Source organism: Myripristis murdjan, chromosome 17, assembly GCF_902150065.1.
Source record: "Myripristis murdjan chromosome 17, fMyrMur1.1, whole genome shotgun sequence".
In the NCBI taxonomy this organism is placed as follows: Eukaryota; Metazoa; Chordata; class Actinopteri; order Holocentriformes; family Holocentridae; genus Myripristis; species Myripristis murdjan.
The window spans coordinates 21,455,872-21,483,276 of NC_043996.1; the positions used below are offsets into that span (position 1 = coordinate 21,455,872).

The 27,405-nt window shown below is 42.5% G+C and overlaps 1 protein-coding gene across 1 annotated transcript in view; it reads right to left on the reverse strand.

Annotated features, from left to right (window-relative positions):
• adgrl2b.1 (adhesion G protein-coupled receptor L2b, tandem duplicate 1) overlaps positions 1 to 27,405 on the reverse strand; it is an 82,570-nt gene that overhangs the window by 20,710 nt on the left and 34,455 nt on the right. Inside the window, exons 4-10 of the mRNA XM_030074974.1 lie at positions 21,135 to 21,244; positions 17,596 to 18,396; positions 9,065 to 9,364; positions 7,505 to 7,605; positions 5,558 to 5,743; positions 3,199 to 3,237; positions 528 to 711 (exon numbers count right to left, since the gene is read on the reverse strand). Coding sequence (XP_029930834.1) covers positions 528 to 711; positions 3,199 to 3,237; positions 5,558 to 5,743; positions 7,505 to 7,605; positions 9,065 to 9,364; positions 17,596 to 18,396; positions 21,135 to 21,244 — 1,721 coding nt within the window. The remainder of the gene's footprint in view (positions 1 to 527; positions 712 to 3,198; positions 3,238 to 5,557; positions 5,744 to 7,504; positions 7,606 to 9,064; positions 9,365 to 17,595; positions 18,397 to 21,134; positions 21,245 to 27,405) is intronic.

Here is a 27,405-nt window from a genome sequence, read left to right on the forward strand (position 1 = left end):
CTTAAGGTGAGAAACTGGCGGTACATATTTCCCTGAATATCACTCCCTGCTCCCATTCACACACGACCCCATGCAGGAAGCGTTCCTGAACATTTCAGGGAAAGACTGCACGTGTGAAAGGGGCTCTACAGTGAAAGTATGGCCCCTTTTTTTAAACCACTTTACCTTCTCCTTGTGGAGAAGGTAAAGTGGTTTTAGGTGGAGGAGAAGATAAAGCGGAGTAACCCTTCTCCTTGAGGAGAAAATAAAGAGGCTGTCCAGGTATCCATCCAAGTCCTTTCTCTGCGTTTGGGAAGAATAAGCACACAAAAAGTTGCCTTGAGGGCTTTCTCTGTAGGCGTTATCCGAATGATTACTTCCTCCAGTATCACAAAGCACGGTGAAAACAGCCAATTTTACTACTTAGTTTGAAGCAATTTTACAGAGAATTATGTATCCAAAATAGAAAACAAACTTTAAAGTGACTCTGACTGGCAGAGGTGTCCGTTCAGTTTCTCAGCTTTACCATTGATTGTAGGAGGACTTACTGATATTCTCTGCAGGCACTTTTACAATAGCTGGCTCGATCAGGTTGTCTGCAAGGACAAACGCCCCTTCCTCCAGGGTATCCAGTAACATAGTGGCGGCGTGCGTTTGTTCTGTGGAATTCATGTCTTTCCAGGATTTCAGAGCTTCCGGCCTCAGGAGGTTGTCAACGGTGTCCACAATTGCCTGTATCCATGGAGACAAGTGAAATGTCAGCTTATTGTTTTCTCCCATCATAACTTGAGTTTAATCACACAGAAGGGGAATGGGCAGCAAATAATATAAAGGGCATGCATGGCCAAGAGTAACAGCGGCAGCAACTGAAAAATAAATATCAAGGTCAATCAAATTGAGGACATGAGCTTGCAAAAAAGTCAAACTAAAAACACTAACTAAAATAATAACGAGGAAAATGTAAGATGCATTATTTAATATTCTGTTTGCAGAACCCAGTTCTAATCTGAAGAGCTTTTCTTTCTTTTTTTTTTTTGTCTTTTCAGTTTGGGCCCATTTCTTTTTGAATAATAAAGCAACAATGCTTGAGGGGAGACAGAAACACAAACCAAATGTTTTATCACTGAGCCGTCTTCTACAATGCTGTATTCTCAGTTCCTGTTCTTAAGCAACTATTTTCCAACGAACAATTATCTCCACTAACATGTGCCTTATTTTCATAACAGGATCTTCCTGCAGTGGCACTGAAATACGCTTTCTCCTGAAGGAGAGGGGCAATATTGTGGAATCCATGTCTGAGTGGCAGTCTGAGTCAAGATGGGAATATTTCTGCTTGTTTTCGATGGCAATCCTTTCATTTCCTGGTTTCTGATAAGCAGTAAGTAAGCAAAACATTCCAGCACAAAAACCACACAAGAAAAGTATCATATGTTGATAAAACAAGAGTTTCCTTTGACCCTGAGAGGGGGAGTTCATGACTTCTGCCTGGCTCAGCACGCTCACGACGGCGTTAACGCGCTACGCTGCAGCTGAGGACAGACGGCTGTAAAATGATAGCAAATCTGGAGCAGCCTATGGTGTGATAAATCAGAGTGACAATTTAACCATAGGTGCCATTAACCATGGCAAGGCCCTCCACAATAACGGTAATTAACCACAACAAGCCCTTGCTCACTGTACCAATTAGTCACAGCTGTGATTATCCAAAACACTAATTGACCATAGGCGGGATTATCCATTTGCCTGGAATAACAAGAACAGGGATCAACCAAAGTCTGCACCAATCTATGATTAGCCCACAACATTTAACCACCCAGCTCACATTAAATATAGTAATGATGACTGTATCCAGACATGAGCCTCTCGGTGTGTCTTTATATTGTGGGCCTGGGCGCAGGAATCAATCGGTGTGGAGGCTTGCAAGCTGTGACTATGAAGGCAGCCAGTGTGTTGGGGAGAGAGCCTGAGCCAGAGTAGCAGTGATTACAGGGCCAGAGCCATTACACCCAGACAGAAACTAAATGGTCTTCCCCCCTGGTGAGCCATCCTTGCAGGGCCCATGGAATCCAAAAGGGAAAAAAAAAAAAAAAAAAAAAAAAAGTCCCCTGTCTCTAATTTGTGTAGCACAGAGACAACCTGTGTTCTGATTGAATCCTCTTTAATTCTCGCCTGGGTGGAGGTCATGCCACTCTACAAATCACAGGGGTGTTACCAGGGGAGCCCCCATGGCTCTCGAGCTGGGGAAATGTATAGTGTGGCGAGAGCTGTGGTGAGAGCTCGGCAAGCAGGCCAGCGAGCGCTTGGGTGGCGCTGACTTCAAGAGCGGCAGCAGATGATGAATGGTGATGCAAAAGAGAAGACAGATCTAAATCAACTGAGGGAAACGTATCCTCCATTTCTCACAGGAAAATAAGACCTCAGTGAAAACAGCTCCGACATAACGGCGAGCCCCCCAATAAGCCGATGAGAAACACAAAATCCGATCATTTGTTTTATGCCTCGCAAGGCGTCACTTCTTGTGTGTTTACACCACGGCCGTGTCTTTCAGCAGAGGCAGCTCGTGGAAATAAACTCTTGCCACACAGCAGAGGAAAGCAAAATGACTGGGAGAGAGGCTGGAAAAAAAATCAGACTGGAACACAAACACATAAATAGGTTCAGAAATTAATCCTGCAGATAAAAAAGAGCTGCAATGCCAGAGGAAAGAATTTTTTTGCTAAGGGGACAAGGGAGACTGGAAATTGTACAATGTAAGCAAGTGAAAATTGAGCACGCTGCCACTTTGATCACACTTCTGGCTGACAGGGAGGTGCAATTACGACCGTGGGAAGGCAATTACTCACACAACGCACTAAGAGCCGACAAAAGAGAGGGAGGGAGAGAAAGAGTGGGGGAGGAAGAAAGAAGAGAGAGAAAAGGAAAGAAAAACGTATCAGAAAAATAAGACATATAAGTGAAAGGAGAGAGGAGCAGAATAATAGAGGCGCAAAGACAGAGCAATATTGGCAATGATTTGCAAAGATTGGACAGACTGACAAATACACAGACGGGGAGTCAGGTGAGGAAACAGCCATATCGAGATTTAGACAAGCAGGCCACCGAGCACAAAACAAGACAATCAAGGACAGCACTGCATGCTGCTGGGCAGGCATTAGGGATCAGGGAAGGAGGGAAAAAAAAAAAAAAAAAAAAGCAACTTCCAAAGCCCAATAGGTATACCTTCATATATGCCCTGCATGTCTTCTCTCTTTTTTGAAGCTTTGCCACACAAAAAGAGGATCGAGAACAACAGATAGACATTAGGTAGCGCCGAAGTAGGAAGAAAAGAGGTTACAGCACAAAAACAGAGAGAATTAAATCATGCCACTTACCATAAATTACAGGAATTAATAAAAGCAGAAAAAGCTCAGGTCCATGAATTATAACCCTAAAATAATGCGACAGCTCTAAATGCTTTGGGGAAATGGCATTTGAATTCTTAATACGAATATGGATTACATAATAGCGAGGGGTAAAAAGGAAGAAAAATGCACTGTGCTGTGGAGGAAAAATGCTGAGACTACATTCCGATGCGCTGCATTAGTGATGATTTAAAATACATTGAGGCGATAAACAATGCGAGATGGGGTCATTTGTACTTTATGACATCGAGACTGTAATACTGTGCCAGCTCTTTTTAGCCCTTTCGTTGGTCTCCTGGCGCAAAAAAGAAGCTGCACTGTCCTTCACAAAGAAAAGCACAGAGAATATTGTGGCTCACAGAATTAGAAAATACAGAGGTAATGTTCTTTTTTTTTCCCCCTTCTAAATGACAACCAAATGTTTTCCGCACACCATAGTAAGTAACTCAAGCAAACACACACAGGAAGCCAATCTGTTTTCTCTGGAAGGAGAGAAGTCAAGCAAATCGAGACTGCCCCCGTGGACTGTAGACTTCCATCATTTCCTTGTTTATTGGTGGGAAAAAGTTGCCTGCAACATAACTTCTTGCGATATTACTTGTCAGGAGCCAATCATGGTGCTGCTAATACGTTCCTCCATTCACTGCAATACTCTTGGCACTGCAGCGAGCAACCCTTATCTGCAAACAAACAACATGGCAAGGTAGCTGCTAGCAGCCTGCACATAGAGCTACAAAAGACAGGTATCATTTTAGTGCAAATCACCTTGTTTACAGAAAGAGCGCTGTCTAGAAAGTCTGAATAACAATTTAATTCCACAAACTGTCACTCAGCTCTCCACGGGACTGCCAACAGTTGAGAAATCTGCGTATATGTCTTGGGCCTGCACTTTTCTCTCAGAGTGCTGCTAGAAGCTCCAGGGGAGGGCAGCGCCGTATTTGTCAGAGCTGAGGAGTTATTCTGTGTGTTGGTGGGGGGCCGACGGCCATTAGCTCCCTTAAGCTGGAACTGCCAGGTGAGGCTGCGTTTCCAAAGCCAGTAATTACCAGGGAGCTGGACAGGAATGAGATTCCCCTCAGGGCTAGGCTTGCCTCCTTAGCCTTCTCACCTGGAACTGTGTGCGTGTGTGAGTGTGTCCATGTATGTAGGGATGTGGATGAGTTTGTGTTTGCGCACAACAGTGGCAGAGGCCCCTCCAGTGAATGCCCTTTGCTGGGCTGGGTCAGCGTTTGGCACAAAAGGGAAACAAAGTTCAGCACAAGAACCAGTGGTGGCATGTTTTTGTCGGCCGAACCAGAAGTTAGTTTGACCTTGGGTTCCCTCGGCACATGTCTAATGAAATTTTTCCTCAGAGTTTTTGAAAATTCAAGAAAATATGCTCTGTTGCAAATAAAAAGTGATATTTACAAATTTTGTTCAACACAATAATCTCCATGAACCAATACCCTTTTTTCGTTTTTACAAGGTACACAGCAGGCTACGTTTTGAGGCAATACATACGCCACCGTCCTGCTGCTTTTGTCTTTCCACTTCCGGTGAAATCTCTAGCAAGGGAACTGTGAGCCATCCAAGTCTATCAACTCTGAATGAAAAACGCAAGCTTTTTTCTCTCTGTCTACATATGCATTACTTATTTGGTTTGGAATTCATCCTCATTAGCCAGTATGTTTGCGATGAAGACAACGGCAAAAAAATGGGCAGGGTGCACGAAGTCAATGATAAACTGGGTCGAGCCTGGCTGTATAAATACAGAGTGTAACAGTCTTTATTAGAGATGGCTGAAACAGCGTTGCTGGGGGTGAAAAAGACTTTGCAGAGGACACAGGACAGAACAGAGGAAGAATGTGAATTAACAAGCTTGACAAAGTGACCTGTAATTTTTCCCAGTCATCATAGTTTTAGTATTTCAAATTGTTAGCAACTTAGACTGCTTGTTTAAAGCAGATAACAGCTTAAAATCTTTAAAACTGAGATGTTACCAGGTGTAATTTATGTCAAAATGTCAAACTCTACATGGTTTATATTAACCACGGACCTTATTTTCTGCATTTAAAAAAAAAAAAAAAAGCATTAGAAATCTGTCCAAGGAACCCACGGCTCAAAGATGCTTATTGACGTCTGGATGTTAGGATAACAAACTGTATCACTCTATAAGAAAACCTGGGCGTCCACCGTACCTTGTTGAAGCTGCGCCCTGCCGAGTCCTTCTCGCTGGGCCTGAGTTCCTGCAGCTGAGCATCCAGGATGTCCACTAACTGCTCCATCAGGCGCACTGAGGAGCTGACGTCCCCTGCAAAAACCGGGCCCTGTGTGTGGCGCGCCAGCTCGTTGGCTAAATTAGCAGCGTTCTCCCCGCTTCGGATCTAAAGAGGCAACCACAAGCAAAGCAGGCGCCGGTCAATGAAGCAGACGGTAGATGATGGTTCTGCGACGTGAAGCAGATATAATGTGTCTTGTATACCTCTCAGGGTTGTAATCAATAGAAACAATTCATTCACAAGGAACAATTGATGGTGGGCAGAATGAATGTAAACACAGGCATTGAATGTGTAGCAGGGAACACAATACATTAAGTGTAACACACAAGGTTAAGGTAAGAAAGGCATGAATAGTTAGCAGTGAGGCCGCACAGTAGATAGGTATGGATTCAAATGACAATTAGACCCGCAGATACTCTTTCACTATCTGGTTATGGTCAATGCATTTATGTTATTTTGTTGTGAAGTGTTGTGATTTACCTCTTTGGTGTACATGCTGATCAGGGTGTAGAAATCGTTGAGTCAAACAACAACTTCGGCACTCTAACTGATAATAAGCTGAGCTTTGATTGTAACACCAATATGCTGTATAAAAAAAAAAGCCTTTTTTATCTTAAGAAGCTCGGTGCGGACAGCTCCCCGATGACTGTGTTTTACAGATCTTTCATTGAGTCGATTTTTACTTCTTCTTTTATCTGTTGGTTTGCCTCTCTCAATCTTAAACAGAAAAGTGCATTAACAAAGATGATCAAGGTCTTTAAGCAGTATCACGGGTGCTCAACGGAAAAGTCTGTCAGACTCATACAACAAGTGGTAGCTGGGGGAAGCAGAATCCATCCTGTCTCACAGCACTCAGCCCCTGAATCCAGAGCTGCAGACCTTGCCTTCAGGTTCCCGACGCAAATACCCATTAGCCAAAACCAATAGATTCAAACACTCCCTCACACCCCAGCAATTTCACTGCTAAACTCCAATAGTAAAAGCTAATATCAGTTCGACAACCTGCCCACACTTGGTAAATATTGCTTTAATTTTAGTAGTACTTACTATGTTTTTTGTGCCTTATTACTTGTTGTATTAAAATGCTGTGTGTTTTTTTGGCATTGTGTGATAGTATGTGTTATCACTATTTTTACCGCTGCACAACAAATTGCCCCTTTGGGGATAAATAAAGTTCTACTTGACTTGACTTGACTATTTTCTTTTAACTTGCCTTGAAAACGAATACTTTAGCGAGTGGTTTTCTGTAGTTCCCAGCATACTTTTTGACAACCCCTGGAGAAAGTGCCTGAATTTGTTGCATTCATTGCAACAAATGTAGGAGGAGAGAGCAATAGTGATACCGCAGCAAGAGCAAGAGAGCAGATTTTTCCAGTTGAGTCAAGGCAAGAGTCGTGCCCCATACTCTGACTGCAATGTCTTGTGGCTGTATCTCATTCGAATGTGTTGAGGTGAATGGCAATGGAGAGATATGTCAATGGAAAAACTGGTATCTCTTTTTTTTCCCCTATGATGGATTTCTTCCTGTATAATTGATCATCAGCATCAGAGCAAAATGGGAATTCACTTCTAGGAAACGGACACCAAAACCTGAAATTTACTTTTAAAGTTTAAAATATCTGATTTTCTTTGTTGCAGTCATTGCAGCTGTGTGAGAATTCTTTACAAGTTCTGTCACATCATCTACCTTTTTGCCACTTCTCTGCGGGAATATGAAAAATACACCACCCAACCAACAAGCAGCGCCCATAAATGCCAACATCCCTATTTTATAACAATGTTGAAGTGTTTCAAAGTGCTCCTGTCAGGTTCCAGTTTCCCTTCTGAGCCACACAGTATTATACAATTAACACATTTTGCATTTACCTTTTGTGCGACTTGAGTCACCCAGTGCGAGGTGCAGTTGCTGAGGTCTGGCCCTTTGGAGCACCAGGTCCCTGCCATGGTGCAGAGGAAGGAGGCGATGCCTGCAGCGCCACAGAACAAACACAACAGTTGGAGGGAAGCCAAACCCTTTCTCAGATATTGTTCTGCCTGCTGATCCTCCATTCATCCAGACTCTCCAGAGTGGGAAACTAACTGGTCAGCAGGAACAACCATTTCAAAACAATTTCAAAGCCTGTCAGCTTTGCATAGTGTGAAGGAACAAGGGAAATTTAATGGTAGAGGGCATACCAAGAGACTTTCAGCTTCTTACAAGCTTGGTCCTAATTACCAAGCAGTGCACAAGATCCTAGTTTGTCACTGTGTGTAAACATGCACTTTTCAGAATAATACACATATTATATACACCCATATTATACATGTCTAACTTAAATACAAGATTATATCTAATGAATGCCGCTCCACTGACAAGAGCAACAGCGCATGTAATCCAAGACTCATCACTATTTCGCCCCCACAGTCAAAACATTGTCTCCCTTTTGCTTTTATCCTCCAATAGCCATGCTTGATATTATGACAGTTCTGTCAGTCACTGTGATGGGTTTTTCAAAGGTAACTTGTGTGAGATTTTTCTTTTCGAGTGCTGATATCACTGTCAAATGAATTGGCATAACAACCATCAGCACCATGTTCCATAGTCCCTGAGAGTGGCTTTCTATTGTCATATATCATGACTTTTCCTCAACACTGCTTTTGATGCCAAACTTACTACATTACCAGGAGGGATTTAGTGGGAAATCAAGCCTTAGACTCCAATATTGCATTAAATTACATTGCAAAGCGCATCACTGGGACTTCTTAGTTGCTGTGAAGAGTAACAATGGCTTATTGCTAGCATTTGATTGCATTGTCACAATTAATGTTTCAGTAGTATATCAAAGAGAAACTCCTATATGCATCTTTGAATAATGCACATTTGAAGAAGAGGAATACATTGCAGTGCAGTGGTTATTATATTTTGCCAACACTTGAAAACTATCTCAAGCACTGCCATGTTCACAAATGTGCACATATGTGTTCATCCATTTTACACTGACCTAAAATTCCACCACCATCCAGGACTTGAGCTCAGTGTGACCAGGTTAACTGTGCCAGGTAAGTATTGCTTTGGCTCTGCATAGCAGACGTCTAAATGGGTCACCAGCTAATTTGCAACTGGCATAAGGCACAGTGATACATCCCCCTGCATTTGAGGTAGGCAATCCTAACCTCAGTGATATATGATAAATAACCACTAATTCAACATGTTTTGGATTAGATTCTGACTTAAACTGTAATTAGAGACCACTTGGGTGGAACCTCTGCAAAAAATTCAGACAGGTTGGAAGATTGTGACACCAATTAACCTGGAGGTGAAATATGCAGTCCAGGAGTACTATTAATGTCTTTTTTTAAGCAGGTAGTCCTAGGTAAAGAATATTTGATGAAAAAAGGTAATGCCTATAGTGCATACACACTAGATGTAATACCCAGCTGGCTTACCTCTGGTGCCTTTGGGGCAGGGCCTGTCCACGGTGGTTCCAGTGTGGGTCTGGGGCCAGTCGATGGCTCTCCTCCTGGTCGCCTCGCAGAAACGCCTGGGAGTGGGAGGCAGCTCTGGGACAGTGGGCTCCGCTGTGCTGGAGCCACGTGAATCCTCAAATGGGTCTCTGCCATCTCTGGGGTCTGCTGCTGCTACAGTGGCGTTAATCTGTCCTTTCGCTGTAGATGCAGCAGTGGTGGTGAGCACTGAGGTGGTCTCAGGTATAGACGGTGAGACGGAGAAGTCTTCAATAGTTGGCACTGGAGCAAGAGAAGAGTGAAGCTATTAGAGCTCGAGTCAATAAATGTCCTTGTCTTGAACTCCCATCACTCCTGCCAGTGGGGAAACGTTAACTGTCCCCCAGTTTGTAGGTTTGCTCAGAGTTACTGCCGCCCATAATTCTTAGAAATAAAAAGCTCTGAGCAGCACTGAGCTGTAACTCCACCTCTTTTCTGCACCTTCACTGCATAAAATCAAGGCAATCCTACCAACGCTACACTATCTCTACTATTTTTAGTTTACTTATGCCCACAAATAAGAGAAGGACTGGTGTTGGAAGAACCTTTTGCATGGCAGTGATTCCTTCTCAAGAGAGTTGGAACCTTGGGCTGATTAAATGTCAACGTGGAAGACAAAGCCTGCCTGCATTTTACTTTTTTCTGCCTAGTTCATCTCTCTCACTTTGATAAAGCTGGTGTGAGGAAGGAGAACTGCACAGCTCTAGGCAAAAGCCATACATCAGCAATAATGTGATTCCACTGTATTCAATCCATGCCTACCCTGCAGTGCAAATCTGTGAGTGTGCACATGCAGATGTGCATGCATGCATGTGTATATTATACGGCTCAGGTGTGTTCCTACATGTGTGTCTAAAAACACTGTGTATACAGATGGATATCTGCTAGAGAGAGCCTGGAGATAACTCGGAAATGAGGCAGCAGAAATAGGAAATCTATAAATATAAATTTAATATAGTATGAATAGCCAATATAAATAAAAAGAAAACACAATAAATGTTTCTATGTGCATGAGTGTGTGCGTGCACACATGGATATGCTGCTCGTCTCCTGCAAGAACGATCATGCATTTTACCAACAGCCACATGATTGTTTGTGAAGATAAAAGCAGTTTCCCACAATGAGGTCTGCCTTTGTGAAAGGCCCTATAGTGTTGTCTTCAGTAGCCCAGGGTACATCTGGGAAAATGCAATATCATGCTATCTGGCACCCCATCATCAGACACATATCTCCTATCTCCATTTCCTCAGAGTGAATGGTGACAAAGACCACATTTTACCTCTGGAGCTAATCAACCAATCAGGGGAATCTGTAGTTAGCTTTTCCATTCTGGTGAAATATTGTGTTTATTACAAAGTCAATCTGGGGATGTGGTCAGGGGCCCACAGCAGGAAGGCGACTGTATTCTTGTGATGCTCAGTACATAAAAAAAAAAAAAATATAACAAAAGCCTGGCTCACCCTGCCGTGTGGCTGGATTGTGACATTTCACTCACTGACCTTCTCCCTTGGAAGGAGCCCTGGCTAATTACCTCACGCTCATTCAGTCATTGTGTGTCTGTCACCCACTCACTCGTTCATGTGTTCCTGACCAGCACGGCTGCCAAAGTGACAGCTGACATGTTCAGTTATTGTCACGAACAGGTAACATGAAGAGGTTATGAAGTGAGTTTTCAGCCAGGGCCCAAAGCCATCAAGCTTCACTGAATTACTCCTAGGAACTGAGGTAAAAGTGTGTGTTTACGTGACCAAAACCAGTCAGGGCTTACAGAAGGACCTGAGAGGTTGTTATTTCAAGTGTCTTACTCCAGCTCTCACTGATGAGTGGGAGTTAGTCTGAGCAGCAGGAAGACATAAGGAGGATCATAATGTAAATTTGATGATGGATCATTTTCATTTCTTTCCTAAAATGCCAAATTAAATCCCACAAACTGTCATCAGACTGTGGTATAACATAATAGTTTGACAATAAAACAATATATACCATATAACAACAATACAACAGGAAGAAAACGAACTGTTGCAAAAAGTGCAGATAATAAGTTAGGTCTTCCTTGTTGAGATTCTTTTGTTGACCTATTTTAAGTCAAAGGTTTCATACTGTTGGCTGGCTTTCTTGAAACAGAAGAATTTCATCCCAAAATGCTATATATTCATTTTGGAAAAGAAGAAACTGCTCTCCGAATTTCATCAGGCAGCGTTTGAAAACGATAAATGTCACTATGCTCAAAAAATATGAACTACTTTATAAGCAAATGTCTTAAAATGCCTCCAAACATAAACACCCATAATGTGCTTAACTTGCATGCCAACAGTCAATATGGGAGAGTGGGTGTTATTTCTTTCTTTCTTTTTCTTTTTTTTTTTTTTTTAAACGGTGCATATCTCATTTTGGAGGAAACTCTTCATACATACCTATAATGCAATAAAATTCAGCTGTGATTCTATAAGTGCCCGGGTAATTGTTTTTCTGAATATTAAGACCTGAGCAAACTTCTGCTTCTCCAAAGGCCAATATTGCCTGGGTCTTAATATGCAATTAACTTGCTCTTGAGACCATGCTACTGCGAGTCAAGGATTCAAAGCCCTGCCTCCCATTTGCTCCCAGATTCAGCCCACAGTGCCACACGACAACAGTAAACAGTCTTCTTTGTTATCTTAGACAATCCAAACTGTATTTCTAAGAGCATATCTTACCATTGGTCCCTAAAGGATGCAGACACTTTGTGGACAATTAAGCCATTAGCCTAAAGACTACCCAGCGAAGAAAAAGAGCTGTGTGCCTCTAGTGCTACCACTTCATTCAAATCTTTCTACAATGCACACCCATGCCCATGCTTGATTCTTAGCATTTGCATATTTATAAATTGTGTGTACATCCTCTATGCATGCATACATTTCCAAATGATTATTCATCCCAAAATGCCATTTGTTGGCAATTGAAAATGAATGAAACATCATGTGATAAATAGGAGCTTTTAGCATATTATGAGCACTGAGAAAACTTAATCTTTTCTCATGAATACAAGCAGCATCAAATTTGATCCGAACATCGTATACATTTGTAACTGTTTTCCTGCTATGAAACACTCAAGCTTTCTCCCTCACTCTCAGTCTCTTAGGGAGAATTGTGGCACCATGCTGCTTTAAGAGACGCACTCATATGTGGACTGAGTCAATGTTTTTAAGTGAAAGAGAAGGGCTTTATATTAGGGTGTTAGGACTGCAACAACATCAACAACCACAAATAGCCAAATCAATACAGCTGGAAGTGACTGCTTGTCAGATGCCTTTGCACTTGCACACTTCTTTTGATGTCCCTGCAGCATGCGCGCTACAATTTTCTTTTGATTGCAATGAGCAATTTCCCCCGCAAGTGAGAACCTTGTGTCCTCTGATAGCACTCAGCCAAGAGAGGGCTGTCCCAATTAGCTACTATTTCTCTCAAGAGGCAGTCAAGTCACTCTTGATGGGCGATCTGACAGGAAGGGCATATTGTTGCCATATGTCGAATAATGCCTGCTGTAAATAATATTACAGGGTTGAGGCTGAGCACTTGAAAAATGGCTGTCGCCAGGCTCTGAACAGAATGGAGTAAATTAAAACAGTGCTGAAAGGGAAGAAAATCATTATACAACATCATCAATCAAGGCATCAGAGCTAAAGTAGAATTAATTTTATCATTTTATAACAGCAGCCCAAAGCCATTTATCTATTTGGAAAATGGAGGGGAAAAATAATCAAATAAAAGCATAATCAGATGATCAGAGATCCAGAAATTCTATTTGTCCTTGCCTCTACTGCTTATATCAATAATAGGAGGTTTTTACATCTAATTATACACACTGAGTCAAAAGAGCCATAACTATCTACCTGTCCATATAAGCCCTGGGATAAATGGATAATAAGCTGCCTAATACCTGCTATTAGGAAGAGCAATGGCAATACAGCCAAACCAAGCTGTTTTAATTGGTTTAAATTTTGAAGAAGGCTGAATCACTTACAGGGCTAATTCTCCAAGTACAATAACCAAAGACCCACACAGCAGAAATAAAACATCAAGTACAAGGTTCAGCAAAAACCCATCCCTACATCAGCTGCAATCCATTTCCAAACAATACAAAAGGATGAGCAAACTTCCAAATGTCAAGGCAGTTCAAATGTAGAGACAAGAGATGGCTGTAATATTGTTTTTCTCCTCACAGCGGTCGTCGCAACCGCGGCCAAATGAGAGGAGAAAATAAAAGCAAAGAGCCAGCACTTGCTAAATTAATGGGCACGTCGCCACGCCACCAGTGCCCAGTGCTCCACTATCAATAAGGGTTAAAAATGGTGCGTGTGCGTGCTGCCTTACATTGACGTGCCTTCGTGCATTTGTCGTGTTGAGAATTTCATCTCCACCCAACGTGACCGTCTCAGCGGTTAAAGAAGTGTGTAAGAGCCCACACTTAGCATTTCTGACTCTTTTGAAGGGCCAGCGCTGGTCGCTAATGATAGAGAAACAACAAATCCCCCAAGATATGAATTTTACATCAGGCTGTTTATATGCGCTCATGCTGTTCTGCTTCATTCAGGCCCATGTGACGTGACCAGCAGCCCTGCGCAATGTAATGGGCCTGAACCATCTGGTCACATAGCTTGGCATAGAAGGTAGGGGCCAAAAGACAGCCAATCCATGTGTGGTTTGTCACCCACCACATCCATGTACATTCAAAAAAACCGAGGCATTGCTGTGGGGCTGACTGCATTACTGGCACTTGTTCTTTAAAGAGCGGTAGACAGAAAAAGCCCTGATGGACATATCCTGTACATATGTACGGTAATTTACAAGGGCTGAAACTGAAGACTGCAGGGAAGCAGATCTACGCTGCAAAAATGTCATGGAGTCTCATATTCCTCCATAAAATCTTGTTTTTTTCTTGAAACTAGTAAAAAAAAAAAAAAAAAAAAAAGAAGTATGCCACTGAGATGAGATAAACCCTCTTGTTTCAAATGCTATTCAGCTTGTTTTGAGAATTTTCTTGAGTCAAGTGTCACCGATCTGCCTTTTTCTGTCTTGTTTCAACATAGTGATACTTGTTCAAAAAAAAAAAAAAAAAAAAAAAAAGAAAAAGAAAAAAAAAATCCTGAAACAAAACTACACTGGAAACAAGTGGGATAATCTCATTATACTGGCAGATTTTTTTCCACTTGTTTTAAGAGAAAAAAAGAAAGATTTTAAGGAATAAATACAAGACTAAATGTCTTGTTAAAATGGAGATTTTTTTTTTTTTTGCAGTGTAGTGCAATCACAAGTACACAGAGTGAGAGGAGGGTGGCAAGGCAGCACCCACGACACACAAAGGCACGCAGGGAGACAGGCAGGAAGACAGACAGGCACGAAGGCATGCACACAATGCGAAAAAACACGAGTGTTCTTTTCATCCCCGCTCTACTGAGAAACTCTCCTTCCTCTATGCCTATAATGTCCACTTGAACAAGTCGCATATTCCTCTAGTCGTGAAAGCCAGTGTTGAACCATGGCAACAAGCAGAACAATTAAAGCTGCTCCAAAATCTCCTGGCTCCTTCACTTCAGCCTCCCTCTATTTCTGTTGCTCGACATCATGCTTCAGAGGGTGGAACACAGGCTTAGTGCATGATACATCTATAAATGTCCTGTGTCTAGATGGTTCACCTGGAGGCGCTGCTCAGTGATATAAAAGCGAGCCAGTGTGCATCAGTGTGCACAGCTGGTTTTAGCCGCACAATGACCGAGCAAAAGCACGGGGCTTTGTGATGGTGGGTATGTGAGGCGCACAAATATTTACTCTATAAATGTGTGGTTAGCTTGATGTTTCAATTCCGTGCAGAGCCCACTCCTGCTCGGCGTTACCAGATTACTCCAAGTGGCTAAGTCTTTCGGACAAAGCCATTAATTTTATGCTTCTCGTCTTCAGGCCTTAGATCAATGCTACCTCAAAGGCAAATTAATTTTCTCCTTTCTCTCCTTGTTAGTTTGAAATGTACTTGGCAATTACCGGCTATTCTGATGAGCTTTTTGAATCCCATTGTGCTGGGATCAGTTGATGTGTTTGCACATCACAGAAAATACATTGCTAGTGTCCCCCTAAGTTTTTAACGGCGCGCGCTAAGGTGTGCTTTTTATTGGCATGAAACCTCCTTCAGAAAGACTTCTAAGGAGGTGGACCGTCTGGGTATTGATCATTTGTGTTTTGTGTTCACAAAGCATTAGCAGAGCATAGACATTTTGTGGGAGTGTGCGTGAATTGGTTGGGACAATAAGAGGAACAATCAATAAGGGGAATAATCTTAGTAAATCACCTGAAACAGGGCCAGTATTCAGAGACTTAAGGCGTTCAAAACAAGCCACACAAGGTATGGAGAACACAGACAGCTTGCTAAGGTAAATTATTTTCTGCTTTGATCACTTTGCTAAAACATCTTAAATATAGACTCTAATCCAGTGCTTCAGTGCTTCTACAGGATGAGCATTAGAGCCAAGGTTGATGCCTTTGACAGAAGAGGAGACTCGCCCTCATTGTGCTACATGAGTTCTGCAAAGGAGAAAAACACACTGGTTTGGTGTTTGAGGTAACTTCACTCTGTGGTCGATGAATCTTAATGGGCACAATTAATTTCCTCTGTGCCTCAAGTGCCCCTCAGTTTCAGTGAGAGAGACATTATTTCAGCACCATTAGATTACCCTGCAGAATAGGTTGTTTAATTCAATGCTATATCGCAGGCAGCAATAAATCCTAATAGCTACACAGTAAAGAAGTTAAAGGTGTAGATCTGGAAAACCTAATAAACATGAACCAATTATTTTGATGTGCCAGTCACCAAACCCAGAGTACTGCTGCTAGCCTCTGCATCGCTTGTTGTCTGCTCCAGTTCTCTAAGCCGGCAACATTTCAAAATGCTCTCATAAAATACACTTAATGATCCACAGTGGCAAGTTCTGTTGCAAAATACGCATTCTTGATAGCAGAGCAGTGGTGGAAACGGGTGCTTAAAATAATGGGTGAAATCAACAACTATGTGCAGTTGGTTCCCTTGATTACACTGTTCCTGCTGCAAGTGGCAGAGCAGTCTATGTGGCGTTTTGTGTTTACCGAGGCATTACAGTAGCTGAGAGAGCACATTAAACTCTTCATTGGAAATGCACTTTGATGGCCACTTTTCTCGTTTCCGTGAGCCTCTTTTGAGACAAGGAGGGTAATTATGATAATTCAGTTGTTAATTACATTTACATACATCAGAACGTGAACAGTGGAGCGGGCAGCTCGCATGCATGGAGAACTCATTAAAGTTTGAGTATTTCATATCTCTGCTAACATAGTCTTAATTGAGGCTTTGGTTGTTCTGTAAAACAGGCACAAACTCGGAGCCCACTGGGTGTCAAAATCTCATGCCGGGGAGATTCCAGGGAACAGCGGGAAAACAAACAGACGTGTTGACAAGAGGCCAGAGTTCAGGAGCACACAGCCTCCATTGAGACATCAACGCTCCCCCCTCTCAACAACACAGGTCAAGAATCAAATTTCCCCCCTGACAACCCCTCCCAAACATCCAGAAGTTAAAAATCATAACTTAATCTGGACCAGTGCTTGGGGGGCAACTTGAGCCGCTCACATTTTGTGGAGTCGGACTGGGATCCGTGTTTCCACCTCCTTGTATAGGGACTTAGGCCGGCTCTCCGGGATAAGATGGCTGCAGTCAGGTAATTACGCCTATTATCGGCGTGATGTAAGGGCCCTGTCTGATGACACGTATGTCTCCCCTCAGCACTTTGCAGATTAATTTAAACCCCCTAACCGCCTGACAAGATGCTTCACTGTAATTGATCTCTCTTTTCACCACACGGCCATTCTTCTAAGCTTGTCATCTGCCTTGATTCGCCATGTGGCCAACTAACTCACACACTCTTCAGAACTGGAGGGTTTAACAACATTATGCCACAATATTATGGAGATTGTCTCCCGGCCTATTGTCAAAAGTCGGCCTCTGAGAAATTGATGAGGTAGCCATGGCAACACAAGTTCAAATTCCAAGGCGAGGAGGGGGGTAACCTTTGTCATACTGTGCACAATATTTCTGAATCCCATTCCAAGCATTAGAGGGAAGTTCACAAGGGCAGTGTTCATAATGGCTTGGGATAAGGCCTAAGATTAAAGAATTTGATAGGGTCCGAGGCGCAGCAAGAGTGAGTGCTTCGGCTTGCCTCATGGTAATAAAGAAGCAGGCTTTGTAGCGGTGAGATCCCTGTGGGAGCTATCCCTCATTCCAAGGTGAATCTGTAATTTCTGTCTGCAAATGAGCCCTTTCCCCAAGACTAACACAACCCTCTTTTCTATATCACACCTGAACTACATCCAAAATTAAAAGGCAGTCAGCTGTGACATCCCACACTATAACCATACAACAGAAGCTCATCACATTGCATTTTGCACTCGGCAAAATGAGGCAGACTTACCTTCCGCGGGATCCGGCGGCCCGAAGTCCAGGTCATACCGCAGGACGTAAAAGTTATTCCACACGTATAGCTGGTTGTCCCGGGGGTTGTAATCCACAGCGGCGATGTACTGGTACTGGTTGGGGAAGAGGATGTCGGTGTGCTCACCCTGGCTCAGCTTGGTGTTGTAGATGTAGTCGATGTGGCTCCTGCTGGCCTCGCTCTCATTCTCTTCATAGGTTGAGCGCACCACATGCAGCACGCCGCAAACCATGAAGGCGTTGGAGGCCGAGCGCTTGTCGTACGCCGTTTCCCAAGTGGCTTCAAAGCGGAGGGTGTATGGGTTGAGCTGGCTCACCACAATGCGTCCATTGTTCTGCTCTGTGGCGTAGATCACCCACAAGCCTCTTTCGTCTACTGCCAGGTCAATGTCCGTCTTCCCGCCCCAGCGGTACGGCGAAGTGTCATGGTAGTTGGCATTGTTCACAATAGCCTCGCCGCTTTTGATGCGCGTGCGGAGGTCAAACTTGACAATGTTACGTGTGCGTTCTTTGTTAAAGAAGATAGCACCATCATAGGCCACAAAGCCTGTCCCGTCAACACGATGTGGCAGTTTGTAGGTGGTTGTCTGGCGGCCATTCTTGAAGTCCTCTAGAGAGGCGTATTCGATGAGGGTGTCAGTTCGATACGGCGTCCAGGGCATGAAGAAGACCTTGTCTCCAGCCTGCAGGGGGTCTTTGCACCATGCCCCTGCTTGCTGCTCTGCTTCATATATGAAGGTTGGGGCTCCTATACCCTTCAGAGTCCCAGGACAAATGAAAACTAGTGACAGAGAGGAAAGTGAAACAAAATAGAATGAGGAAAACAGTTTCAAACACGGCACATTTCGCTAAGACAGGCATCATTCTTGTTGCTGTACAAATCAAGTGCAAGACAAAAAGATTAGGGATTGTGAATTTGGAGGAGGATTTCTACTATTTTAAAATAAATGAATGTGCCAGAATGATTAATCAGAATGAAAAATATGAAGTTGAGAAAAGTTGCATCTCAAGGGTCTGCTGCTACACCCTAACGGGGACAAAACAAAACAAAATGTGAACAGAAAAAGGGTAAAATCCTGCAAATGGAAGACACGGGAAATGGGAGAAATAGAGTTCACACATCTTTTTTTTTTTTTTTTTTTTTAAATACCAGCCTGTCACTGACTTCAAATGTCACACTAACAGTTGGGTAAATGGACACACTGCACATGCACACTCAAATGACTTAGGTCATAAACCAAAATGATAAGGGAACAGACTTCACATCTTGTGGAAGGAGTGAACAACAGGTTGTCAATGGTGTGGTGGCAGCAAAGCAGAGGTAAAATGAAAGTGGACATTGGGGAAAAGACCGAACAACAGTGGTAAAGGATTTTCACTACTTCTGTGGCAAAAGACAAGAGTGACCACTGATGGATGAGGGAGGCCAAGGCAAGGTTCCCATTTGGATGGTTAAAATTAATTGGTTCTGGATGAAAGGAACACAGAGGATTCTTGTTTTCTTTTCAAACATTTTAGCCTTTGCCAATCTCACTCAGCCATCACTGCTGTCTCACATCACGTGCTATGGGTGCAGCAGAAGTTGGGCCAAGCAAACTAAGACTGAGCCAAAAGACAATATACACAATTCTAAAAAAACTACTCGTTTCTTCAAGAGTCAATACAGGAAGAAGTCACCACAAATCAGTGGGTGATTCCTTTCACATTTCTTGTCTGAGAGAAATTATGCTCGATGACCCTGGATTTCTTTTGAAATTCTGTTTTGAAATTCATTTGGAGTCCAGTGTTGCAAACAATCCCCCTATGGGTTTAGCATTTGACAGGAGAGGCAATCAAGGGGGAGGAGACGTGAGGGGAGCTGTACTCAATACCACAGAACAAGGAGCCGGAGGGGGGGAAAGGACCAGACCACTCATTTACCTTTTTGCTCCACTTCTATTTCAGGCATTGGAAAAGAAAGCAAAAAGAGTGCAAAAGGGAGAGAAAGGTTATCACGAGTCAACTACCAGGTACAAGAGAAGAATTTGTTGGAGGATATGACCAAGAGATGAACCGCGGGGCTGCTTAGGGATAAGAGCTTGGAGAAATGAAATGTTTGTTAGTGAACGCTCTCTCATCCTAGGACGTAAGAACACACACGTTAAGACTGGAGACAAACTATGCACCATGCTCTTTAGAGGATTAAAATGTTCATTCCAGCCTTCTTAAACTGCCAACAAAATAATACACTGGCCAGTATAAAAGCACAATATAACCCTCTAAATATGCTTCTCCTAAATGGCATGATATTAAGAAACACATGACTGTTTCTCAAAATCCTAGGCATATTTTGACAGATAACATTCTTAGAGAAACAGTACAGGAGTTATTTTTGGCATGTATTGACTGGGGGTGGAATTTGTTCAGACTTTATAAACACAAATCAAAACTCGATTCCAAACCTGCTCACCCACACACAAAAAAACTAACTTGGTGCTAATGTTACAGACCAAACTCTTTAATGAGCCAAAGAGAGCGAACAGCAAATAAGCAATGACTGATGAACAGTCTGCCTAATATGGACTTGCTTAAGTAGATCACTGGAGCTGCACACAGTGGGACGACGGAGGCTGCAAACAATATGAAAGATTGGAAATTAAAAAAAAAAAAAAAATCAGAGCAAAGAGTTTAGTTGTAAACAAGTGTGAAGGGGAAAGGCCAGCCTGTTTGAAAGAAGAAAAAAAAGAGTGAATATTTCAGAAAATGTTTACAGTTCATCAAATTAAATATTAATTCCGGTTTCACAGGCACCGATGAAGTCAAGTTCTACTCTTTAAAAAAAACAAAAAAAAAAAACAAAAAAAAACCTTTTAAAACAGAATAGTTTAAATCATATATCAGAGACAGGTTCATAATAGTGCTAGCTTTGGCCGCGTCTACATTTAATTAAATCAGTTTCACAAAAGATGACTGGAGTTGATCCATGTCCAAATCCAGGAATCCTGTTAATCTGAGAGAAGAAAAGGGTTTACCACAGGCATATTCCAAAGTCACATTTGTAGAGCTTTTATGCAGAATCCTGGAGCAATTTTAGGATTTCAATCACCTTTTCTAATTATGTCTAATATATCCTGTAGCGCTGTTTTTTTTTTTTTTTTAATAGCTCACTCTAATTTCACCGAAAAATGATACCTAAAGTGTATCTGTTGCTGTGTAATTAGTCTTTGATTATCACAATGACAGACTCCACAATTAGGTCCTTTACATGACTTTTCCTAACTGCTCACGATTAAGACCTACTTCAAAATATTTTGTTATTATTGCCGCTAATCTCCTCCCATATACTTCCATCTTAATAGAGGCACAGTCTCCGAAACAGGCGACGACACTTGCGAGCAGATTATGAAAATCAACCTTATTCATTATGAAGGAGAGAAGAGGAGAGAGTGTAGTTATAGCACATCTGTCTGGCTTAAAAACACATTTAAAACACATTAAGACGAGAGAATTCAATATGAGATTCAGATGGGGGATACTTACTATAGGGAACACACTCATACTGGACCTCTAAGTACTTGTAGGTGCCAGGGCATGGGTCGGGAAAGACATCAGAGCCAGTGACAACCACACACTGGGTACGGTTGTTGCACCTAGAAAAAAAAGATTGACCAGAGATTTCAGCATGTCAGACTTAAAGCACTACCCGCGGCAAGAAAATTAGGATAAGACAACATTAATAAGGCAGAGGGGAAAAGTTCACCAGTACTGCTACAGTGAAAATGATGAAAATCCCAGCCAAGGCTCTTATTATATGCAATCTAGTTAGACCCTCGGCAAACAGAGAAGGGAATGAAAGCATTAAACACACAAAAATATGAAAGGCATAAATGTGAGTGAACGTGATAATGGCGTTTCGGGAATTAGCGATGGCATGTGGACTTCTCCAGCCGGGGTGAATTTATCTGTTTTAACAGCGTCTTCATACCGCTATTGAAAGGAAGACATCGGTTAAAATACACACAACAGGTGGCTGTGACATGCAGTCGCCTGGAATGGCCGTCTCTGGTAAACACAGAGAATCCTCTGCATGTGTGCAGCAAACACAACGTGCATGTGTCGCCTCTGTGAGAGATATTTGCCTTGCAGTATGAAACAACCGGGCTGGCGAACGCGTCCCTCTTGAATTAAAAGTCTGATGTGTGATGAGCGAGTTAGTTTGTGTGCGCTTTTGTGTGCGAGTTTTGTGTCTGGGTGTTACAAAGTTCCAGTAAGAGGGGGAGGGAGGAAAAAAAAGGACAGCAGAGGACTGATTTTGTGTAAATATAGGATGAAATTGGCTCCACTTCAATCAAGCTCTCTTGAGGCCGAGGGATTGAGAATGCTGTCAGCAGTAACAGAGGCAAACAGATATCCGTCACAAGGAAAAAAAAAAAAAAAATTATATGAAAATAGGACATTCAACAATTTGCAAGGCAGAGATAAATATTTCAGAAGGTCAAAAGCAAAGTCATGCAAGTTGGACATATATTTCAACAGTGGACATGTCTTTCAAAGAATCATTAGTAATTCAAGAGGCTCTCTGTCGCTGCAAAATGGAAATGTGTTGGACCACGACCATAGTCCAAACACAACAGCGACCAAACACAACCGGGATTGTGGCATTTAGCTATGCAGGAATAAGGAATGAATAAATAAGGTAAATGTTCATTAACCAGAGAGGGGGTGCAGAGCTTTCCCCGTTGCATGCACACTAAGTCCAGTTTATGCATTTTCAAACAAGCAAATTCCTTTGAAACTAATGGATTATCACACACAGACTATCTGAATAAAAGGGTTAGAAATCCATTAGAAGGCCGACAATTAGCAGAGACAGAGGCAGCAGCAGCGGCGATGGTTTTAACATAACTGATGATGTGGTGCCAGCTGTATTTGTGCTTAAGAGATTCACTGTTACGGCTCGACTGCAGCGAATGCTCCAGAGACCTGCTGCTAACTATAAAACAGACTGGCTACAGCCTTAACATGTGAAGTGACTGACAGCAGAGGAGTGTAACAGAAACACTGGTTCAAAGATGTTCCGTTCACATCAGAGCGTTTATCGCTAAAATTTACAGGCACTACTTCCTTTCAGCGGCAAGAATTTACTTTAGCGCCAATTGCACCGTAAACGCTCGAGGCTCCTGCTTCAGACACGACAGCCGACAGAAAATGGGTGGCGGCGCTGCGCACGTCAACAGCTCCCACTCCCACACCCTTCACGCAGACACACACACGCCCACACACACACACACACACCGACCGGGAATGGGGGCACTAAAGCAGTTTCAAGAAAATTACAAGAGCCATCAAAAACTGGAAAAAAAAAAAAAAAAAAAATGCCACTCATTGCGTGAGATTCAGCACATGGGATTTCTAGATGTGTCATTATGTTAGTTGTTTTTATTGACTCACGACAGTTCAATGGAAACAATCTCGAGAGACATCAGTCACACAAATAATATCCTGAAGTATGCGACACAGATAAGTCAAAGGAAACATGACGTCTGATGTTCAAAAGTAAAAGTTTTTCGCCGGCAGAGGCAGCACTTTGGCTTGAAACTATTAGTTGTCGAATGGTGATGAAAGCTATCACTGCCTGCAAACTCGGCAGCACTAATTTTCCAATTTTTGCAATCCAGTTTTGCTGACATGAAAAGCGTGCACAATACAAAAAAAAGTGCTGCAATCCTGGCTGTTTTCTGCCTAAAAGATGCACCTCGGACCAGGTAAAAGATACATTCAGTCAGTTTTACTGGGTCAGGAATTAGGTGGCTATAGCAATGAGCTGGAGCAAGTCAGCAAAACAACCTAATTTAGATGATGTGCTCTTGTGTGTGTGTGTGTGAACAGTGTTTGTAGCGACAACAGTGAAAACGGAGAGGGGTGGAGGGAGCACAGCGGGCAGAGAGAGAGGTCACTCATGCCGTCCACTTACATCTCCCTGAGGGAACAAACACCTGAATATTAAACAGGCCCAGCAACCCGACTTTCCATCAATTTCTCCATTAATCTTTCATTAAGCCTTTTTTTTTTTTTTTGTCAACAACCAAACATTTTAGGAGACAAAACTCTTTGATCTAGGCGTTGCTGAAAAGTACGCCGCCTGATATTCATCTGATTGTTTTTGTTGTAACAAAAAAAGAGACAAATGGGATGCTGAGAAATATTTTTGGCCACAACTGCAAAATCATCAAAACTGCCGCTGCCTGCGACAGACTTCCCGTTGTTTCCATCTCCCCTACCTTGTTTAATATGTTTGTTTATGTGTTCTGCAGCGCTTTTGTTAAACGTCCCAGCAGTGGCGGTGTATTGTCTCTTAATGTGACACACTTAAAATCTCCTCTTGGTTTGGAGGACGCGGCAGACAGAAGGACTGATCAGGCTCTCCCAAGGATTTGCAGCTGCTGTAGCATCCCTGGTTATCACATCAACCCTAATTATGGTCAGGATCCCACTTTCTCTGATCTGAATCATTAGAATAATTCTGGTTAAGGGCCGGTGGTGCAGACTTTTCTGAAAGCTCCCACTCACACATCGCCCCTGGGGAATCTTCAATGGAGATAAGTTTGAAGTGTAGCTGCAGAGAGTGAGAGAATGACTTGTCAACACATCTGCTGCAGACTGTACTGGTTTGCAGTCAAACTGAGGGACTCTGACAGTGTCAGTGCTGTATTACTATACGGGAATACTGAGACTCTGCTGTAAATTTAGCGAGACAGTGTAAGACAGGAAGACTTGATTAGCTATTCTGCAGTGCCACATCTCATGGGAGCAAATATAGAAGTGGATAAAACGGGGGAAAAAACCCAGAGGTGGAAGATGATGTACAGTGGCTTGCTTTAAGGATAGATGCGGTATTTTTCAACACGGGCTGCATTAAAATGTCGATACCCATCATTTATAACCGTAGAAAGCATGTCACCGCCACCTTTAGCGAGGAGAAACTCACCTCTTTACTGCAGCTACTCGCTAGCTTTCAACACAATCCAACAGGGCGCGCTTTTTTTGGCCTTGAAAGCCATTACAAAAGAGTGCAAACAGTGTTTTCTAATTTAGCATATGTAATAAAACATTGCCTTTGTACATACACACCATTCTGCTGCCGCTCATGTTGCATTCACTGGAGCTCAGACCTCAGAAAAGCCATTTTGCAAACGTCTAACCTGCAATAACCCTGTGTTCATGGTGTCATAAATGAAAATTGGGCAATCAACGCAAGACAAGTCAGCAATATGGACAATTCCACTCTTCTTGAGTTCAGTTTCTTTTTGCATTGAAATCACTTTCGCTGTCAAGTAAATTGAGCACAGGGGGCACAACTCCAGCATCTTTCAGGTTTTTGCCTTAAATTACCTGGCAGGTTTTCTAACACTCATTACTCAAGTTCATCCAAACAATCAGCCATGATGTAAAAGTTACACGTGGCATGACAGTGACAGATTAGTCAATAAAATATAACAGAACACAGGGAGAAGCTTTAGCTTAATAAAGATGAATGACGGTTACAGCCCCTCTGAACTCATGCATAATATAAACATGCAGGTTAAAAAAAAGATTAAAGATTAAAAAAATAATTTAATTAATGACATAAAAGTGTATGAATATAAATTAATGCCTGCACAAGATTCAAGGAAGTCGTCTTTATCTTTAAGTCTTTAAATTAAATATATACCCATATAAAATAACAAATACTGAAAATGTAATTCTTATTTGCAATAAAATAAAAATAAGAGGTATTTCTCATTATTGAGCAATGAATTATAGTGATAAATGAGGTATCAATGAAACATTTTGGTGATAATCACTGGACACACAACACACATCAGCGCATCATTTCCTGTCAATAAAGATTTCGATACATGAAGGTGCAGCGTTAGAGAGCAAAAGGAATTAGGAAATCTTGTCATTCCAAAATCTTCCGCGGCGCTGTGACCCAGAAGAGGCTGACTTCTCTCTCATACATGCGAACATATTTATTTTGGACACAGGCTATATGCCCAGTTGCAATCCGTCATCATCACGAACCTCGTGCAAGGCCTGGCAAGGGCCTCTTTTGGAGTAGGTGATAACAGACAGCATGACTGCAGCAAGGCAACGCTAATTGTTTATTCAAAGCTGCCGCCGTGCAGTGTAACTTCATGATAATGTAGTAGCCTATTTCCCACTGTGAATATTTTTGTCGCCGAAAATGTCATAACAGAGAGTGATTTTCTGTGCAAACGGTTGGACATGTCATGTTTTGAATACATAGTTTGCGAGCTCGGATCTTGAGCGCGGTTGCTGCCTCTGTTCTGTTGCTGCGGCGTAACTCGTAGTTACTTGTTTTGAGTGTGTAGGTCAGGTGGAAGACAGTCTATGGAAGATTACAGCCCCGCCTGTCAGTCATGGAACTGACCAATCTTCCTCTGAGAGATAGTCTGTACAATCGGAGTGTCCCTTCTTATTAGTGCCATTCCATTTTGTTCTTAAAACCATGTTGGTAAGGCCAGTCATGTGTGCTTTGGAAGAGCAACCTGCATTCAAACACAGTGTGGGCCAATGTGTTGTGTGTATGCAGGCTGCAGCCCCTCATCCATGGAGTGAGTTGCTATTTAGCTCCGCTGGCCAGATGATGCCAACCTTCGTTCACAACACATTGCACAGCTGAGCAGTTTTAGCAATTTGTCATGTTACTTTAACATTTTAAGAAATAGATATACCAAAAAAATTTAAAACAAACCCAGAAAAAATAGAGAGGACATGACCTTGGTGTCCTCCAAAGTAGCTGCAGTCCTGTCCGTGAATGCAGCATCAGCCGAGTTAGCAGTATAATGTGGGTGTTTACGAGGCAATGTATTATCAGAAATGCTAAATAAAACTTGTTAGAAAGTGCCAATTGCAACCATTTTGGGGGTGGACAGTTTCAAGATGTATTTATAATACATTTATAGGGTTGTTTTTTCGTGGACTGCCCTGTGGGACCGTATTGGAGGGTAGCAAGAAGCTGCAGCAGATTGGTTTCCTGTCACTAAGGCTAGCGGAGAGGTTTTTGCAAGGTACATGTAAAAATGGTGGGTCTCAACACTTTAATAGGCTAGGGTTGAAAAGTACCGAATCTGTCCTTTAAGATAGGGAGGCAGTTTAGGACAAAACAGTACATTAGCAGATGAACTTGGCTGGGTACTATTCATGAATAGTTCATCCAGTGCCCTTTAAAAATACACACACCTTTGGGGGTAAGCAGAAGCTGAGCTGAAGTGCTGTGTGCTGTCTTTTGACGGAGAAGCAGCATCCCATGAGAGTGTCAGCAGTACAGACACTATGAAGAGGGGCATTGTTTAATACCTGAGGCAAAGCCACATCGATGCAGTGTTTCGAACAAAGCAAGCCCAATGTTCCAGACAGGGAATTAAGAGGGTGTTCATGTGACTCGCAGTCTCTCTGAGCTGCACTGATTATGACTCAAACACAAGCAGCAACACGCAGTTGGTGTGAAGAACCCGGCGAATCCGGAGATGTCGATTCCTGCCCGTCAAGAATTAATCTGTGCCCTAGTTTCCTGAATTTCAGAACGCCACCTACATGATGTGGTCGATGAAGGGGAGAAAAAAATAAGCTTTTCAAAGGTGTGAGATGTTGATTAATTGTCCAGCATGTAGGTGGTTGCACAAGGAGGGTGATTACATTTTTATGTAATGTTTAAAAACAATTTTGTTTGTAGGAGTGGAGGTGTAGAGCAAGATTACGTGTGACCCCGAGGTCTCGTGCGTTAGCTCCCCGGCTCCTGTTATGT